Here is a 20677-nt window from a genome sequence, read left to right on the forward strand (position 1 = left end):
TAAAAACAACAACAACAGTAGCACTCTGAAATATGTACGTTTATTCTAATGAAGAAATAGGGATTCACTGGTGGTCAACTGAATTTTTTTTAATGAAACCCTAAAAGTTCACTGGGAACGGGATAAATAATGAAAGTTGTGTTAAAATCAGTCATAGCCAAATGCAAACACATCAACATGATTTTAAATACAAGTTATAATTTTGCATCTTGAACAGCTAAACCTTTTCAACATATATATCGGTACAGTCTGGTGCAAATATAATGCTGGCTTCCTGCAAACCATGGTTTACCATAACATGTAACTTCTCCTCCTCCTCCTCTGGTCTCCTTTCCTTTACTGGTGTAGAGTAATATGTGCACCATTGGTAACCATGGTTAACTAACAGGTTGTCCTTATATCCATATTCAAACTATGGTTTTCAATACTGGTTTATGGTTTGTTTTCTATCTTTTTGGCAATGGAAAAAAACCAAAAACTTAATTGTGTGTTCTTTCTGCTCCACCGCAAATGATTCTAAGATTTTATCAGGTATGCATTGGAGAGAAGCAGTACCAAAGTGTGTGAGCTGGTTACTGCACTCACTAAGACAAATTGTTTGGGGGAATTTAACAATTAAGCCAAAAGGAAGTGGAGCTGACAGATATTATTGGTGCCTGATTAGACAAGTAGGCTCTTGGAATGCTTAAGACATAACTAATAAAGCTGGTATGCAGTGGGATTAAGAATAGCACCGTTCTTTTCCAGTGTTTAATTTATTATATTAAAAAACTGGATCAGCGATAAACATAAGAGCTTTGTGAGAACTATAAAGCTGAGCTGTAACAGGCAATCCTGTAGGAAATCAATGACAGGAAAATATGGGGTAATTGTGTTTGCAGTGGAAAGGTTAATTAAAATGTGTTTCAGATTTATATAGCCTTTTTTCAGTGTCCAAATCCCTTCTCCTACAACAATCCTTACAACAACTTTGTAGGACCTGTAGGTCAGTAGAATGATCCTGAGATTGTAGATGCGAGCCCTACTGAGAAGCTTGAATAAGGACATCTAGTTTCAGTGTAGACAAAACACTGGCAAACTATGGTACACAAATTGGGAACCAGCTTCAGGAACGTACAATGCCTCCCTTTCCTTCCTTCCTTCCTTCCTTCCTTCCTTCCTTCCTTCCTTCCTTCCTTCCTTCCTTCCTTCCTTTCTTCCTTCCTTCCTTATCTAGGGTACATTTTCTTTTCCTTCCCTTGTTATCCACCTGTAGTTGAGGTATGCATTTTCACCAGGCTTAACCAACATGGTGGTCTCCAAATCTTTGGATCACAGCTCCCATCAACCCCAGCCAGAATGGTCAAGGGCCAGGGATTATAGCAATTAACTAGGTTTCTTCTTAACCATGGTCTGTAAATCTGCCTCAAACTCTAGTTTCACATGAGAACATAAGCAAATGGTTAAGACAGGAACCTCATTTAATATTAATTATAGCTAAGACTACTGATGGCTCCTTGGTTTTGTCTCCTCTTCCTATGGCTGAGAAACTGCTTGCCTAAGGATGAGTAAAGAAACTAATGTTTAATCCAGACAAGATGGAGATGTTGATGGTTGAACTGGAGATGGAAGATGAACCTGTTCCCAGTAAGGCCACATTCCCTCTCAGTGAGCAGGCTCAGAGCTTGGCAATAGCTCTGGTCCCAGTGTTTTTGCTAGACATCCAGGCTTTGTTGTGGACAGAGTACATCTTTTCCATCCACCAGTTGAGTGACTTGTCCCCCTTTTGGTAGGCAAGTGATTAAGGGAACAATCCTACCTCCTGGCCAGGGAGCAGCAAGACAGAACAGGACAGCAGAGCCGCCACCATGTGTATTACATTAGTGCATTTGCTCACCTGGGCAGAAGAAAGGGGAAATATTGCACTTAATTTTCACTGTACAAGCTCTAGGCTGATGAAAGAGAGGTGTAGTCTGGACTCCTCTCTGGCTGAACTCCCATCATGCCCAGCAGCTATGGCCAATGGCCAGGGATGATGGGAACTGTGTTTCAGCAATATCTGGCAAGCCAAAGGTTCCTTGCCCCTGTTTTAATTGGAAAAGCAGTTTGACAATGGAACCATTTACTTGGGTGGCATAGTCTCTCACTTGCTAGAGGTCTTCAGGCAGAGACTGAACAGCCATCAGTTGGGTATGTTATCCCTATAGATCTCCTACATCAAGGAGGAGTGTGGATCATCAGACCTAAAAGCCGTCCTCCATATCTGTGGTTTTATTTTATTTTATAATAATTTTGATTAGTTTTCACTTACAATCCAATAATAGCCTCATTATAACAATACTAATTTATGATGCAATTCTTAATACCAGTAGTTCAAATGCCGCCATATCTGTGGTTTTAAGACAGCTTGGAAACTTTTACTGGTCTGGAAGATCACCTGGAGCTAGTAGCTGCCTAACAGGAGCAGAAGCATTTCAATGGTGGCATCTCTGCTATGGAGCTGCCTTCACAATAAGAACTGACAGGCCAATTCAGATGACTAATTGGCAAATATTCTGTAGCTATTGAGTTTGCTGACATTAGTATGCTGCTGTTGCTGCCTCCCTGTATATTAACTAGTCCTACTAAATTGAAATGTTTCATCCCACTTACTGTGGTTTTTAGGTTTTTGATTTTTATAAGCCACTTTCAGGCTTTTATGGGGAAAAGAGGCAGGGCATTGACTTACATTTAAATAAATAAATGCCTGGCTATAAAGCTAGCCTGTGATTAAAGCTGATTAAAGTGTGATGGGATATGTGCTGAAGAGGGAAGGGAGCTTTATTCCCAAGACGGGTTCATGGTTGCAAACCATAGTTTACAGAGATCCAGTGTTATATCTACAGAAGGCACTGGTATACCTCTGGCAGAGGCAAGTTACTTGAACTCAGGCTCTATGCCGGGGCAGCCAGATATTGTTGTGAGTGACCTCCAGGTATTGTTGGACACTGTCATCCATGGCCATTGGCCACTCTGGCTGGGGCTGTTGGGAGTTGTAGCCCAAGAACATCTGAAAGGCACCACATTGGCTGCACCTGCTTTAAACTTTCCATCTTCACTGGCACTCAAGGCTGGTGCTAAAGCTGTACAAATGACTCAAGCCATGTTGCTTCTATGTACCTGAACAAAGAAGCAAAGCTCATTTTTCGGCTGCTGCCCTGTCCCTCGGCAACAGGTTCCGTGTTGCTTTTGTTGAAAGAGAGAAAACAGAAGGTGCCTTGAGGCTGAAAGTTGCCCGTGATTGCATGGGTGTTGAGTTGGTGATCTTGACAGCAACTAACAATAGTTCAGTGGATGAATAGCCATTTCTTATTGCTGGTGGGCAATCTGCAAACCAAAGTAAAAAAGATACCATTGGAGGGGAGGGAATTCAGCCAGTTCTTCACAGTAACTGTAAAAGTGAGTGATTATTTTTTGCTAATGGTTTGTTTCTATGAACTGCCTCGCCAACCCACCAGACTTGTGTTGAGGGCCCCAGACAGGAGGGGAATTGTAATTCATACCTATGTACAGTGTACACACTTTGTGATACATGAGCTGAATCCTTCAGCGCAAAAGAATTTTGGTCCATAATCCTGTTATTACAAGTGAAGGTTACAGGCCTAATTCCCTTTACGGAAACATTTTGAGACTGAAATTCACTTTGGCTCCAATTTAATATGTTCAGCTTTTGTTCAGTCTTATTAGCCAGTTGAAACTTGAAGGATACAAGGCTAGTCTTTCCTGTGGCTTCCATCTGCAGAGTGCCACACTGAAATTGAGATGTGTGCCCACCCCCAATATCTCTAAGCAGTGTGCAGAAAACTGAAACAACAACCAACAAATTAAAGAACCATAAATATTACAGAAATACAGTTAACATATAAAAACATTGCATTAATACATTGCTAATACAAATAGCCCCCCTCTGCTCATCATTCTTTATCCGGCCTCTGCCTTCTTCTCCTCCAGCTTCTTTACCACTCCATGGGCAGAGTTTGCTTTTATGGGCAGGCAGCAAGCTGGGTGGTGTTTCCTCAGGTTGCCCACTCCTGTGCCTCCTCAGAGGCAGCTGCACTCTCCACACCCAGCTCCGGTTGCAGTGGGTTTGGTGAGTTTCCCAGGGGGTCCCCAGAGTGGAAAAAGGACAGCCCTCTGCTCACAGTTCTTTCTCAAGCCTCTGCCCCTTGAGAAGACCGGAAGGGCTAGTGGTACTGTCAGATGTTCATCACACATGAAGGGAAACAAAGGCAAAATGGCCCAGATTCAGAATTTCTCATTTCGGGAGCTAGGACTCTTGAATCCCCTTCCTTGTGTGTTGGTCGCCACAGAGATTGGCTATTTCCGTACAAAGGTTTCCTATCTGGCCCCCGTTTCCAAGGAGGAAGGCATCTATAGCAAGCGTAGAGGAAAGTTTTCAGCTTGAGGGCCACATTTCTTTCTGGACAACCTTTTTGGGGCCCATGTGATGTGTGGGGCCAGAGGCGAAAGTGGGCAGAGCAGTGGATGTGAATGTTTCTTTGTACAACACACTGGTTTCTAAACACCCCCACCCCCATGCAGGCAAGCAAGAATCTTTATCAAAATTCAAGGACACATTCCAGCCAGGCGAAAAAATTCAAGGAGGGGGCAAAGTAAGGATGGTGGAGGATGTGACCTGTGGGGAGGGAGTGTGGCTTGGGAGGGTTGTGGCCTAGGCAGAGTCTCAAGCAGAGGGAGAGGCCTTGAGAGCCATATTTTGCCCCCAAGCCGTCTCTGACCACTAGCCATGAACACCAGAACAAAAGCCATGTCTTATTTAATGAACTCCAGTGTTTTTTTTAACAAATTCCAGTATTTAATGAACTCCAGTAACAGGAGCTTTGGTCCTCTCCTCATTGTGCACCTCAGACATGTGCTTTTATTTGCTCATCTTTGCTTCTTCATCTGCCCTTGCTAAGATTCACACTTGGAGGAAACATTCAAAACACAGTCTCTGGCTTTGCCACAGTCAGTGGCTAGGGTGCACAGTCGCGCAGGGGCCCTTGGGAACGCAAAGTATGCTGAGGGTTGGGTTGCACTCCTGATTATGTGTAGCTCTAGACTCTATCCACCATGAGACTGAACTAGGGTGTGGCTTTGGTCTGCTGCGTTCCCTACCCACACCAGAAACAAAACTATTTTGAGCCTCCTTCACTCCACTTTGCCACTTTTATAGCACATAAACTGAGATGGCTGTTTCTGTTGGAAGTAGTATTTGATGCATCATGTTAATTTTTTCCATCTTCCGAAGCTGATTCCCCCGGCAACTTCAACCACTAAACGATCTTCCACGCGAAACATTTCCTCCACATTTGTGGTTGGTTACGCTATTCTGTTTAATTATATGGTTGCCCAAAGGTTTCCATGAAGATGGGATGCTCCGTTGCAGACCTGGAATCGTGAGTCAGAGGGAAGCCCCGCTCTCATCCCACTTCTGACAGAATTAGAAAGTGTGCATGGATCAAATAGGAAATGACTGCTGAATTCGTCCCAAAGTAAATGAGGGTGCATTTATTTCCCCCCTCATTTTTCCTTTCTGCAGATGAAGAACTATTTTCAGGGATGTACATTGATTTCATGGGGACTGACGCTGCCATTTTCCGCAGTTTAACCAGAAGGAATGCTGTGAGGACCGACCAACACAATTCCAAATGGCTGAGTGGTAAGAGGCTTTGAGGTTTTGAGTTTCATTGTTGTACATGTTGCAGCATGTAAGTGGTGACATGGAAATGCTTTTATAAACAGATAAATAAGCTTGGTTGGCTTTTCTGCAAACAGAACTACAAATCACAAGAGATTAATTTGGCACATTTGACAAATTGATTAGCAAATTTGACAAGTTTCAATATATACAATTTTTCAAATGGATCATCAGACTATATCAGGCATGTGATTTGTCATCCATAGTATTTGATCTGCTGTCCAACACTATGTATTCATGTCTTTTTACACATTTCTGTTCAGGTGACGTGTAATCTGCAATGTGGTTTGTGTGACAAGCCAAACTCCAAGGTAGTACTCTTGAAACTAAGTAACACTTTTTAAATTTCATGGATTTCAAAGTTAAGATTTAAGTCTATTTTGCGATGTGCCTCACTCAATCAACTAATCTATCAATTTACACAAGAGAAAGTAAACTTTGCATAATTAATAATTTCTCAGACAAAAATAGCATCAGATGCTTGGAATAGGTATCTTGAAGCAAACCTTTTCTCCAGGACTCTTGAGTTAGACTCAATAAATTTATTAATAATTGACATGCAGGTAACAGTCAGACTTTTGGAATATACATTCCCCACAGCTCACAGCAGGCAACAGCTGTATGACCACAGAGAGTCCCATTTTGTTGCAGGCTTCTGCAGAGTTGGTCTGTGGTGTAGATACTTGCTCTCCATGGTGCATGTCTTTGTGTCATTTCAGAGCCTGTGTTTGTGGATGCCCACCTTATTCCAGATGGCACTGACCCCAACGATGCTAAAGTCTACTTCTTTTTCAAGGAGAAACTGACGGACAACAGTGGCAGCACCAAGCAGATCCACTCTATGATTGCTAGAATATGCCCGGTAAGCAGGGAGTGGTGTAGGAAGGACAGCTGTCAATACCCTATGCCTGGTTTTGCAACGTGTTCCTGCAGTGGAGTAGTTTCCTGAGTCAGCAAAATTATTCTGCTCGAGTCTATATTTACCGCGAGCTTCTATTTAGCATTATTGACTTGCTTGATCGCTTCTCCCTTGCATAAATAGATATGATGTTTCAACGGGGGGGGGGGGGGGGCAGCATCCTAAGACATCTCTGGAAATGGCTGGAATTAGATACAGTTCTGTGCTATCCTTTAGGAAGGAAGGCAGGAATGAGTCTATTTTACTTCAAACTGTATGAGGGGAAAGTGCTCTTGTACTTAGGTCCTCTTTGTGGATTTCCCACAGGTATCTAGTGGATTAATTACTGTGAAAACATGATGCTGGATTAGATGGGCCATTGGTCTTATCCAGTAGACTCATATTTGGTTCTTAATTACAGCTAATTGCATAAGGCCCAGGGCCGGCTGGCTCTATGCAAGTATTGATGATATTGTAGGGTCCTTCTTCTGGGCAGCAAATGTGCATGAAGGCACCTTCCACTGCTCCTGTTCGCCTGGGATCACTGTAGGTGGCAGGTGACAAGGCGGCTCAAGCATGACATGGCCTCCCTCTCCAAAACACATGAAAACAGCTCTTCCTTCATTAAACTGTGCATTGTAAAAGGAAAGCTTTCAACATCACAAATCTCCTTGGTACAAACAGTTTCCCTAGCACATGGTCTAACTGGTTGGTGAGTTGGGTCTTTTCATTTCAATGGTAGGGCTGAGCAATGGGAAAGGCCTGTTGTGCTTTTATCTGGTTTTTCTTTGTTGTTGCTGTTGTTGTTGCTGTGAAGGCACCCAGAGGCAGAAAACACTAAATATTATTAAACCATTATTGTCATAATGAAACCCAGATGACTTGCTAAAAGTCCCGGGGCACAATTCCACTTGCATTTGTCTATGCCAAAACTTGCAAAACCAGGCTTCAAAAGAACATGGGATGGATGTGTGTGATGCTCTGTATCTGATGACCTTACTAGAAGTCAGCAACAGGAATCTTTTGTAATTCGCTTTATGTGGGGCTACCTTTGGAGGTGACCCGGAAACTACAACTAATCCAGAATGCGGCAGCTAGACTGGTGACTGGGAGTGGCTGCCGAGACCACATAACACCGGTCTTGAAAGACCTACACTGGCTCCCAGTACGTTTCCGAGCACAATTCAAAGTGTTGGTGCTGACCTTTAAAGCCCTAAACAGCCTGAGTCCAGTATACCTGAAGGAGCTTCTCCACCCCCATCGTTCTGCCCGGACACTGAGGTCCAGCGCCAAGGGCCTTCTGCTGGTTCCCTCACTGCGAGAAGCCAAGTTACAGGGAACCGGGCAGAGGGCCTTCTCTGTAGTGGCGCCTGCCCTGTGGAATGCCCTCCCAACAGATGTCAAAGAGAAAAATAACTACCAAACTTTTAGAAGACATCTAAAGGCAGCCCTGTTTAGGGAAGCTTTTAATGTTTAATAGGTTATTGTATTTTAGTGTTTTGTTGGAAGCCGCCCAGAGTGGCTGGGGAAACCCAGCCAGATGGGCGGGGTATAAATAATAAATAATAATTGTTGTTGTTGTAAGGGTTGGACAGGGTCTAATGCTCCCTATTAGAATGAAAAGAATGGTTTCTGCACTGTGGCCTGCTAGGTACATATGTTCCTTTCATTTCAGTTCACTGTTCTGCACATTAAACAGCAGAACCATTTGCAACGCCTTCTCTTGGACTGTGCCACAACAGACTGCTGATGGGTATTATATATTTGAACGCTCTTCCATGAGGGACAGCAACCCTGTCTGCAAATGGAAATGGGGCACCATAAGAGAGAAGAATTAGGCATGCTAGTGTTTCTTTTCTTCCACTCTGACATGCTATTTTCCTATATTTTGTGGGCAGGTGTTCTAGCATGCAGCCCACCTACCAGCAGCCAGATATGGTTCAGTCCAGGAAGCTGCACCACATAATCTGCATTGGCTGGTAGCAACCTCATAATATAACTTCCACCTTTAATTTGTTTCTTTGTTCAATGCAAATATGTTGTGCATTCATAATGCAATTCTACACCATAGATGGTGAGGTCTCTTCAGTGGTGGAAGGATCTGATATTCTGATTAGTGTCCTGATTGCAGGGGCGCCGACTTATAAAAAATATTGGGGGGGCCCATACCGGGGTCCTGCCCCGGGAAGTTTTCTAAGTTCCAATGTCAGCGGCGCCCGGCAGAGCAGCCCTCTCGGCCACGGCAGCCTGGCTCTCCCAGCCCCCGGGGGCCGCCCTCCTCCCTCGCGCACCCGCAGCGTTCCCGCCCGGGGAGGCGGCGCCCCCAAGGACTCAGGTTCGGTTGTACCTGAGAAGCCGAGCACCTTGGCTCCCAAACAAATCGGCTTCTGAACAATCGAAACCCGGAAGTGAGTGTTCTGGTTTTCAAATGATTTTTGGAGGGCGAACATCCGGTGCGGCTTCCGATTGGCTGCAGGGGGCTCCTCTGGCAGAAGCCGCACTCTGGTTTTCAAATGGTTCCAGGAGTCCAATGGACTCCCAGAACGCATTCTGTTCGAGAACCAAGGTACAGTGGACGGTCGGGTTGCGAACGTGATCCATGTGGGAGGCACGTTCGCAACCTGCAGTGTTCGCAACTCACATTGCTGCGTCTGCGCACACACAGGTTGTGATTTAGCGCTTCTGCTCATGCACAAGTGCCGAAACCTGGAAGTAACCCATTCCGGTACTTCTGGGTTTCAGTGCATCCATAACCTGAAAATGCTTAAGCTGAAGCATCTGTAACCCGAGGTATGACTGTATGTACCAGTCCTAAGGAACTGGCCAAGTAAGGCAATCAGCATCTGCAGGTCCCTTGACAGACAGGAGAGAAGCCACACTCTTGGATTTCTGTTGGTAGATGCCTCTTCCTGAGATGCTTGTATTATGCTAATCATAGAATCATAGAGACAGAAGGGACCCCAAGGTCATCTAGTCCAGCCCCCTGCAATGCAGGAATCTTAGCTCAAGCATCCCTGACAGATGGCCACCTAGCCTCTCCCAGGGAGCAGAGACCGTCTGAACAGCTCTTATTGTCAGAAAGCTCTTCCTGATGTTGAGCCGGAAAAGTCTTTCAAAGCTGCTGCACACCTTTGTTTGGGGTCCTCCCCTCCTTGCAAATGTCAGTGGGAAGGAGGGCTCTGTTTCAACAGAAAAATAAAGATTCCCCCTTTCTTCCAGCTTCCACTCATTCGTCTCCGACTGATAATGGACTTGGGAGGCTTTGAGCCCCTTGGGGAGCTGAGCTGTAAAGGACAACCTCCAATTTTCATGCATCAGAAGGAGCCCAGGAGCCCCATCGGGGCTTACCCTGTGCAGGCTGGTTCCCCCCCCCCCCCACAAACACACAAACTGGGTTGCAATTTTGTGGGTCAGCTTTGGCTGGGAGAGGCAGCCCCCGTTAAGTCTCTGCCAGCCCAATAGCACAGCCCCCCCCCCAAGTCCATGGCAGGAGACAGGCAGCGGCACCCAGACCCCAGAGGCTGCCCTTGGGACTGGCGTTCCCACACTGCCGCCTCCGCAACAAAGGCCAGCGGCCAAGTTTCCCCCCCCCAGCCGCTTCCTTGGTCCCACAGGAAAGCCAGGCAGGGGCTGCACATCCTGCCCTCCGCCTCTTCCTGCTGCCCCCAACAGACAACCAGGCCTGCAAGCTTCCTCTTCTGACATCGCCCAGGCCCCACACAGCCCCCCACCAGCAAAACGCCCAGGAGTTTGAAGGGACCCGAGGGCCACGCAGCCAAGGGGTCTAACTCTGCAGGGAAAAGCTTCCTGTCTTTCCTCTGCCCCCTCCCCACCGGAAAGGGATGGTGGCTGCAGGCTCTGCCCCCCCCCCCTTAACATCTGCAAAATGATTAAGGCTGATACATTGTGTTACAGGATTTTATCTAGGTAACTTCCCTGAGCTGTCAAGTTGAAAGGGTACATTCAGGCATAATATTTGCAACATTTAACAACTTTAAAGATGCCCCCCCCCTGTAATTTCCATAACAGTTGGAAGGACAAAAATATAACCTCCTATGACAACTCCTGCAACCCATGAGCTTTCAGACAAAGATCATGCATGGACAAATGTAAAGATCTTTGGAAAGTATTGATCGAAACCACAGTAACAAACAAATCAATGTATCTTCAAGGGAAAGAATAAGTAGATCCATTTGCATATATAGCTCTGTAGGCTTAATGAGATTCCCACAAAACATTAGGAAGGCCTTTCTGGTGGTGAGAGCAGTCAGACAGGGGAAGGGGCTTTTAGGGAGAGGTCGGGGGGGCATCTGCCAGGGATGCTTTAGCTGTGAGTCCTGAATTGCTGGGGGTTGGACTGGATGACCTTTGGGTCCCTTCCACCTCTATGATTTCATGACCTTTAAGGGAAGTCACCTCCATCTTCGTCTCAGAGCAGATGCCCACAAGCCCTGGGCGGGAAGAGCCCGAGAGAGAGAGAGAGAGAGAGAGAGAGAGAGAGAGAGAGCGCCCGAGAGAGCCCAAGAGAGAGAGAGAGAGAGAGAGCCCGAGAGAGAGAGAGAGAAAGAGAGAGAGCCCGAGAGAGAGAGAGAGAGAGCCCGAGAGAGAGAGAGAGAGAGAGCCCGAGAGAGAGAGAGAGAGAGAGAGAGAGAGAGAGCCCGAGAGAGAGAGAGAGCCCGAGAGAGAGAGCCCGAGAGAGAGAGAGAGCCTGAGAGAGAGAGCGAGAGAGAGAGCCCGAGAGAGAGAGAGAGAGAGCCCGAGAGAGAGAGAGAGAGAGACCGAGAGAGACCGAGAGAGAGAGAGCCCGAGAGAGAGCGAGAGAGAGAGAGAGCGCAGCCAAGCCCCCTTCACCGCCTGCCCCCCCCCGCCAGCCCCCTCTCCCCTCCTCCCTAGGCGGCAGCTCCGCCATGACCACAAACGGCGGCGGCAGCAGCAGCAGCCGCCGCGCGCGGCCCGGGCTCCCCTCGCCGGCCGCGGGAGCCAAGGCGCGCGATAATTTGCTTAAATTATGTCAGCGGCGCCCGGCAGAGCAGCCCTCTCGGCCACGGCAGCCCGGCTCTCCCAGCCCCCGGGGGCCGCCCTCCTCCCTCACGCAACCGCAGCGTTCCCGCCCGGGGAGGCGGCGCCCCCAGGAGAGGCGGCAGCAGCAGCCGCGCGCGGCCCGGGCTCCCCTCGCCAGCCGCGGGAGCCAAGGCGCGCGATAATTTTTTTAATTATTGGGGGGGCAGAGCCCCCCCAATAAAATTTTTGAGGGGGCTCGGGCCCCCTCAGGCCCCATGGGGTCGGCGCCTATGCCTGATTGTGCAGTTTGGGCAGGAAAAATGAGAAGCTTTTAAAGTCCAAATGCTAATTGAAAGTAGGGATGGGAAAGAAAATTGATTCCACTCACAGTAAGAGGTAAACACAGAACCAAAACACGAGTCATCTTTTGAAATTCACACTTCTCCAGATTTAGCAAAGCAGTTCTTCAGCCAAGTAATATGTACAAAAATTCATGTGTGGTGATATATACGTGTGGTGAAAAAGATTGCTTTGCAAAAATGCATGTTTTAGGAGAAATTGACAGTAAAATGCTGGTGTATTTTCATGCATTCTTTTTTTTTAAAAAAAAAAAAAAGCACCTCACTAACTAATGTTAAAAGTGCTAGTAGATGTCTGTGTAGTTTTTGGAGTTAGTTAGTGGTTTATTCTCTGCTCCCCCCACCCCCAGAATGACACTGGTGGACAACGCAGCCTTGTGAACAAGTGGACAACTTATTTGAAAGCAAGACTTGTGTGTTCAGTAATGGATGACGATGGCACAGAAACCTACTTTGATGAATTAGGTACAATTTATTATTTCCTGCTTAGTTGTTGTGGCCAAAACCTCTACGTGGTTTGCAAAGCATGTGAAATATGTATTAAAATTGTCAATGAAAGTCAGTGCTAAAATCAGAATCAAAACATGAACAAAATCAGCCATTATACAGTGGTGCCCCGCAAGACGAATGCCTCGCAAGACGGAAAACCCGCTAGATGAAAGGGTTTTCCGTTTTGGAGGTGCTTCGCAAGACGAATTTCCCTATGGGCTTGCTTCGCAAGACGAAAATGTCTTGCGAGTCTTGCCATTTTTTTTCGCTCCCCCCCCCTTTTTTCTAAGCCACTAAGCCGCTAATAGCCTTTTAGCAGCTCAGCCGCTAAGCCTTTAATAGCCGCTAAACCGCTAATAGCGCTAATCCGCTTAGCCGCTAATGGGGTTGCTTCGCAAGACGAAAAAACCGCTAGACGAAGAGAATCGTGGAACGGATTCTTTTCGTCTTGCGAGGCACCACTGTAATACACATTATAAGCTAAAATGACAGATTCAGATACATCCACATTACAGGCTAAAGTATATAATTGTCACAATTTCTAAACAGAAAAAATATTTTCCCCTCTAATTTCCCTCTAATTTTTGCATTTGGACTGAGGTGCCTTCAGGAGCATAGAGCAAGTGATGTCCTCAGGGCAGTCAGGGATTGGGGGTCATCCATTTGAAACTTGCACCAATTTGGTTATCATATAAGCTACATACACTTTTAAACATTTTCCTCCTCCTTCCATCAGACAGACTATCTTGTCAGTGACATAATAAAAGTATTGTGCAACATGGGTTTGTAGCCTAAACAAAAAATTCCATTGGCTTCAGATGGAATAAGGTCAGGGTATGCGTGGTGCAGTTTGGAAATCACACGCAGATATATTCAGCCTCTGTTTTGCTTCTTTCCCACAGAGGATGTGTTCCTGCTAGAAACAGATAACCCCAGAACAACGCTGATATATGGCATTTTCACAACATCCAGGTAATCTTGCACGTTTGTGAAAGAAAATCCACAGATTAAATATTACGCCTGAGAGAAGTTGTGGTGAGGCGATTCCCATGTTTTACACGAAGGAATGGGTGGGGGTTTTATGTAACATGGCAAGCAAATGTTTCCAATACTGCCGTAATTTAAATTATCATGGAATTGTTGTTGTTGTTTAGTCGTTTAGTCGTGTCCGACTCTTTGTGACCCCATGGACCAGAGCACGCCAGGCACTCCTGTCTTCCACTGCCTCCCTCATGCTGGTAGCTTAGAGAACACTGTCCCACCATCTCGTCCTCTGTCATCCCCTTCTCCTTGTGCCCTCCATCTTTCCCAACATCAGGGTGTTTTCCAGGGAGTCTTCTCTTCTCATGAGGTGGCCAAAGTATTGGAGTCTCAGCTTCAGGATCTGTCCTTCCAGTGAGCACTCAGGGCTGATTTCCTTCAGAATGGAGAGGTTTGATCTTCTTGCAGTCCATGGGACTTGCAAGAGTCTCCTCCAGCACCATACCGTAATTCAAAAGCATCAATTCTTTGGCGATCAGCCTTCTTTATGGTCCAGCTCTCACTTCCATACATCACTACTGGGAAAACCACAGCTTTAACTAAAAGCTTTAACTACGGTATAGCTTTTATCATGGAATAGCAGCACCCAAAGGCTTTCTGTACAATAAAGCTGCATCCTGACATCGAAGGTGGTGGTCTGATTGCCCTAGGCCAGGGATGGAGGACCTTTTCCAGCCCCAGGACTGTATTTTATCATGCGCTAACTTCTGGGGACCACAGGGCCTGAGGCAATGGGGGGTAGAGCAAGAGATGCAGCAAAGAGAAGAGTGGGAAGCACAGACCCCTCGACCACACAGTGGGTGGCATTGCAGCCATGAAAAAAGTGAGAGCTTTCTGCACACACAACTCTCCAAGCTTCTTATGAGGTTTCCCCCTGAAACCATCCATCGTACGTTCTCTCTGGTCCAGTCACACGATACTGGAGCAGCATTTCAACCTTTTCCATGTGTCTAGTCCCACGTGCTCCAGCGACGTCTCTAAATAGGCATTGGGTCAGATAAGTGGCTTCCACACATTTGTTAACTGGAAGACACTTTTGTCTGCCATCTTCTCATTGCTTTTCATGAATGTCGTTCTAAATTGGAGATGAACCTTTCCCTACCTTCTTACCTGTTGTTCTGTGTCAGCCAACACTGTAGCTGTTTTGTTGACGACAGAGAACAGTTAGTTATCTCCCAGTGGTGTGATATATAACCTATAATTTAAATTCTAACTCACTCTGTCCCTTGGGCTCAAAAAATACTGTAAGGCACTTCACTGTCAAAAGACAAATCAAATTGAAAGGACTCCCCCCCTCCCAACCGCCCAATGCTTTAACAACTCAATTTTCATTGAGGTTGGTTTGTACTGTCTGTGTGTGTACTGAATAATCTGAAACTGTTCCCTGTCTAGGCACATCACCAAATTACATTGGTAGCATGCATTTTCAGTTGTCATCAGACTAATAAATATGATAATTTTCTTTCTTTCTTAATTGCTTGGCAATCAAAAAGGTATCATTTAAGCAGCTGAGCCGCCTTTTTTTCTTTTGAGCTACTGTCAACAGTGAAAGAATAAAGTTTACCAGCAGGAGTAGAGGCAGGGGGATGGGGGGGGGCAGAAAGACCACAGTTATGATTACATACGCAGTATGTGTGAGCTAGAAATTGGTTTGCCTAATGCATATGGTGAAGTGGAAAATGGGTTAGGCTCAGGCAGGCCATATAAGGTGGTAAGCAAGGGAGCACTGACTCTATTCCAGGCCCTGGAGACATTTCCTGTCCTGCGTGCAGGAGTTTATGCTGCTGTATGTTTCTTTCTCCACAAGACCCTAAGGATCTCTCTCTCTATCACACACACACACCCCATTCCAAACATGCAGTATAATTAAAACTAAAGGTCTTAATGGATTTCATTTGGCAGCAGAGCTATTTTATTTTCAACCTCTGCATGCTCCAAACAGCAGATACATGTTAGAACACAGGATTGTAATTAGTTTTAATTGAATCCTGTGTTTCTGTGGGTGTTTCTGAAATGAATCAGGTTTTTTTGTGCTGAAGAAAACATAATAAATTCAACATAGGGTGCATAGCCTGAAGTGATTAATGCATTTTGTACCTGATTTATGCTCACACTTATGTGAGCAGCGAAACAGTGATTTTAGGACAACAGATCCTGGTACATTGTTCCTTGGAACCCACATGCGACGTAGAATCAGATTTGCTCATCTAGCAAGATTCAGAGAGGGAAGGGAAGGGTCAGTAAGCTGAAAACTTTAATATCAGGTTAGAACCTGATGTAAGGTTTGTACGGCACTGAAATGCAGGATATAGTCTGGTGTCTGGTAAATATTCTGCCTTTCTGAGCCCATGTTGAGATACTATGCCAAGGCTTGCATTATTGTAATCATTACATACCTAGTGTAATATCACTCCTGTTTGCAGTTTAGGTTCCTGCATCCAAAGGCAAACCCCACATGCACACATCCATCAGAAGGCCACGTCTCAAATCCCACGTGGAAAGCAGGATACAGCTTAAGAAATTGTTCAGTTGGTGTGTCTGCCATTTTCTCTCCATTCCAGTGAGGGAGCTACATCCAGGCACAGAGGGGAAAGGTTGTTTGGCTCAAGGACCCCATTCCTTTGGGGGGCAAACTTCTGCGGGCTACATGCCAGGGGCAGGTTGGGAGAGACACAAAAGTGGGTGAAGCAGTGAATGTAAATTTTACCAAAATTCCCAAGGTGGGGGACCTCAGGCCCAGGAACTGAATGAGGGCCCCCAGGCCTCTCCGGTTCCTCGCCTTTATCCTCCCCCCAACCCAAGGAAAACCCTCATCAGCTCTATTTTGCAGCCTCCTTGAGTCTTTTATTTCTGGCTGGGATGTTCCCTTGAACTCTGCTCATGGCTCTTCCTTGCCTGGGTGGAGAACAGAGAGAGGTGTGTGAGTGCATGTGGAATCTAGGCTAAGGTAAAATTCATTGCTCCCCCCGCCTTTGCCTGGAGCCCCACAGCACTCCAGAAGGCTGCCCAGAAGGGAGGGTGGCCCTCAGGTTGACCCAATTGTACCACCTCGGCTGTAGACAGCAGGTTCATTTCTGCATCAGGGAGCCGTGTGCCCTGGGGAGAAGTGTATGTGGTAGTGGTGGTGGGGCGGTTGTGGAGGGTTGACAGGCCCCACTGGGCTCCTGAGCCTGGGGTACGCCCAGCTTCACTGTCATGTCTTCATCCAAAGCAATATTCAAAATTACAGAGCAGAAAACCTTTGTTGGAGAACCCTTGCCTGGCAAAGAATTATGCTTCCAGGTGTCTCTGGAGCAAGTTAATAACTATTAAACAAATTTCAGTCTTTAACGTAGGCATGCCTTAGTGATCACTGGTTAATCTCCTTCGGAGAGTGTTCCCTTAGTTCCCATCTTCAGCTGTAATTTCCTTTCTCACTACCCCCCACCCCTGCGCTCAGTTTTAGAGTTTCAGTTCTTGTTATAAATCCTTTCATTTCAGGCTGAGTTTATTGCAAATAAAAGGCAGGTCAGCTCTCACACTTCTCATGCTTGACCAGACTCCCAGAAATGCTTTTCGTTGTTGTCGTTTTAAATGTTGTTTTTAGTTGTTTGTTTCTTTTTCTTTTTGGTTCTCACATAAGAAAGTGCAGGCAATGTACATTCCTATTGCTTTTTCCTGTCTATTCCAACATAAGCCTAGGATCCATCTGCTTTCATGTGCACAACATAATGGTAGCGCCATTTGTGTTTAAGTGCATCGTATATTACTTGGCTTTTTAAGCACCTTATTAAAAGCTCTTTTATCTCACATGTAGGATGTTAACAGCCTTCCATTTCACGTCTGCTTGTTTGGTTCCAGCTAGGCTGCACTTTAGGCCAAACCCTGTTTTTGTGAACGCAACAGCCCTCTTCAAATACATCCAGTGGACACAGTGGATCTGCAAAGAAGCTAGTGGGTTCGGACCCGCTGGTCATACCCACCCTGAAACCGTTCATTCAGAAGTAATAACTGAAGAGGAAGCCTGCTGAATCTGGCCAAATGCTCATCTAATTCAGCATCCTTTTCTCACAGTAGCCAACCAGAAGCCTATAGGAAGCCCACAAGCAAGACCTGAGTGAGACAGCAGTCTCCCCACGTGGTCCTCAACAACTGGCCTCTGCCTGCAGAGGTAGAACATAGTAGTGTGAAGGAACCCAAGGTGCATGCATGGGCATTGGCCTCTGTCACATGAGTGGGAAGCTTGGTTGGCCTGGCTGGGCCAAGTCCTACTGCCACCAAATGCATGGCCACCAGGGTGTGTGTGTGTGGAGAGCCATTGAGATGGTTCCTTTGGGCACTTATTTCTGCAGCACTTTTACAACGTTCCTCCTTAAGGATTGCATTGAGAGGCATCCAGAGAAGCTGAACTGGCAGCCAGTTTAACACAGACAAAATAGTCAGTCAGTCAGTTTTATTGCACATAGCCGAAAGCTGCCACAGTGTACACAGAATCATTCAACAATTAAAAGAAAATATGTTGGATTATTACAAAAAACTTAAAACATTTATATTATCAAGACATTACCTACTCTGAACAGAGCTTTGTTGTTGTTGTTGTTTAGTCGTTTAGTCGTGTCCGACTCTTCGTGACCCCATGGACCAGAGCACGCCAGGCACTTCTGTCTTCCACTGCCTCCCGCAGTTTGGTCAAACTCATGCTGGTAGCTTCGAAGACACTATCCAACCATCTCATCCTCTGTCGTTCCCTTCTCCTTGTGCCCTCCATCTTTCCCAACATCAGGGTCTTTTCCAGGGAGTCTTCTCTTCTCATGAGGTGGCCAAAGTATTGGAGCCTCAGCTTCACGATCTGTCCTTCCAGTGAGCACTCAGGGCTGATTTCCTTAAGAATGGATAGGTTTGATCTTCTTGCAGTCCATGGGACTTCCTCCAGCACCATAATTCAAAAGCATCAATTCTTCGGCGATCAGCCTTCTTTATGGTCCAGCTCTCACTTCCATACATCACTACTTGGAAAACCATAGCTTTTACTATACGGACCTTTGTTGGCAAGGTGATGTCTCTACTTTTTAAGATGCTGTCTAGGTTTGTCATTGCTTTCCTCCCAAGAAGCAGGTGTCTCTTAATTTCGTGGCTGCTGTCACCATCTGCAGTGATCATGGAGCCCAAGAAAGTGAAATCTCTCACTGCCTCCATTTCTTCCCCTTCTATTTGCCAGGAGGTGATGGGACCAATGGCCATGATCTTCGTTTTTTTGATGTTGAGCTTCAGACCATATTTTGCGCTCTCCTCTTTCACCTTCAATAAAAGGTTCTTTAATTCCTCCTCACTTTCTGCCATCAAGGTTGTGTCATCTGCATATCTGAGGTTGTTGATATTTCTTCCAGCGATCTTAATTCCGGCTAGGGATTCATCCAGCCCAGCCTTTCGCATGATGAATTCTGCATATAAGTTAAATAAGCAGGGAGACAATATGCAGCCTTGCCGTACTCCTTTCCCTATTTTGAACCAATCAGTTGTTCCATATCCAGTTCTGACTGTAGCTTCTTGTCCCACATAGAGATTTCTCAGGAGACAGATGAGGTGATCAGGCACTCCCATTTCTTTAAGAACTTAAAAGTACCTTAATATACAGGTTAAGACATTAAACAGTAAAATTTATTAGCTAAAATCACCACATGGCCACTAATATGTTAAAAAATAATGTTAATTAATACAATGTGCAATTATATTCGGAGTTTGGTGATAAAGGTAGAATATAGCTTGATGCAGATAGGGTCAAATAAATTCATCGCAGATCCTTAGCTGCTCCACAAGGCATGAAGAGGCCACTTCCAGAAACACGAATTGCCCTCCTTAAGAGGCAGACTTTTCTGCCACTTCCGTCTGCCCACATGTTCTGCCTCCAGGTCTAGCACATTATTCCTTGGACTAAAGAGGGAATTTCTGTGATGTGCAGCCACTTCACTGCGTTAGGTCTCTGTAGGCCCATCAACACTATGGGAGCAATTATGTTCCTCTCTACAGGGGCCAATTTCCAGTCCATTTGTGAAAGGCGTTTTTTTAGCCCCCTCCACATAGCTTCATGCCGTAATATGTAAAATTTGATTAATGTTTAGAAAAGCAAAGTGGCTACAAGTGAAGAAACACTGCCAGCAAAATGCGCAGTCATTTCCGCATTCTGTTGGCAGCATTTCCCATAAAATTTGAAGAAGGACTCACACTGAGCATTTACACATTTACAGCATGGACATATTCATGCTTCAGTGGTGGTACAGAGAAGGGAATATTTGGGTGGTAAGGAAGATACAATGTAAATTTGGAGAGGGCAAGGTCTTACATCTTATACTGTCTTACCAAACATAAATATCAATGTGTTTTACATTTAAACTCCAGTCTTAAATGCACTTACTCCCAACTCAATATCACTGATTTTATTAACGTCTAGAATCACCAAGTGGCATGAGATTTGCATCTAATCATTCAGAGTGCAGCCTTAATTAAATTCTAATTTGCTTAAGTGTAGTTGCTTTTTTTAAAAAACTTTGTTGTAGTGTTTAGCTTCAAGCTGCCATGACAAGCATTTCAGCAGATATATTTGCATAAACTGGAGAATGAAGATTAAACAGGATGCATCAAAAACATGGTGGGAAATCCTTCTGCAGCCCAAGATTGCACCCTTTAACTCTGTAATCAACCTGGGAAAACTCATTACCACTTTAATGAGGCCCATTTACCTCTTAGCCATTCTGTGTGCAGACATTAGGAAGCAACTGAAAAGTCAGGGGTTGCTATTACTCTGCGTTCTTTCAGGTCTCCTTTTGGGTTCTCGTGTTTTTCAGCCGCGGCTTAAATTTTTTAAATCTATTTCAGAAAAATTGGGGGGGAATGGAAAAAAAAAATTTTTTTTTTTACCAAGATCGACACTTCATTAATCTTATTTAGAATTTACTTATCCCTGTTTCTAAGTAAAGTGGCTGTCAATCTGTCAATAGTCAATAGAAATGTAATACTTCAGAGCATTCAAAGTATTTCCTGATAATCTTCTTTATCCTTACAACAATCCTGTATGGATCTTGCATCTACCACAAAGTCACTAGGTGGCCTTAGGCAAGCTGCTTTTCCTCAGTCTCAATCCTTCGCATGGGGATAATAATGCTTACTTACCTTAAAGGGTTGTTGTAAGAATTA

General features: G+C 45.4%; 1 protein-coding gene across 1 annotated transcript in view; it reads left to right on the forward strand.

The window, feature by feature from the left end:
• Nucleotides 1–20677, forward strand: part of SEMA3C (semaphorin 3C) — a 130091-nt gene that overhangs the window by 76311 nt on the left and 33103 nt on the right. The window contains exons 7-10 of the mRNA XM_028745576.2: nt 5561–5680; nt 6439–6581; nt 12328–12442; nt 13369–13438. Of these exons, the coding sequence (XP_028601409.2) occupies nt 5561–5680; nt 6439–6581; nt 12328–12442; nt 13369–13438 (448 nt within the window). The remainder of the gene's footprint in view (nt 1–5560; nt 5681–6438; nt 6582–12327; nt 12443–13368; nt 13439–20677) is intronic.

Source organism: Podarcis muralis, chromosome 10 (genome assembly GCF_964188315.1).
Source record: "Podarcis muralis chromosome 10, rPodMur119.hap1.1, whole genome shotgun sequence".
NCBI lineage: Eukaryota > Metazoa > Chordata > Lepidosauria > Squamata > Lacertidae > Podarcis > Podarcis muralis.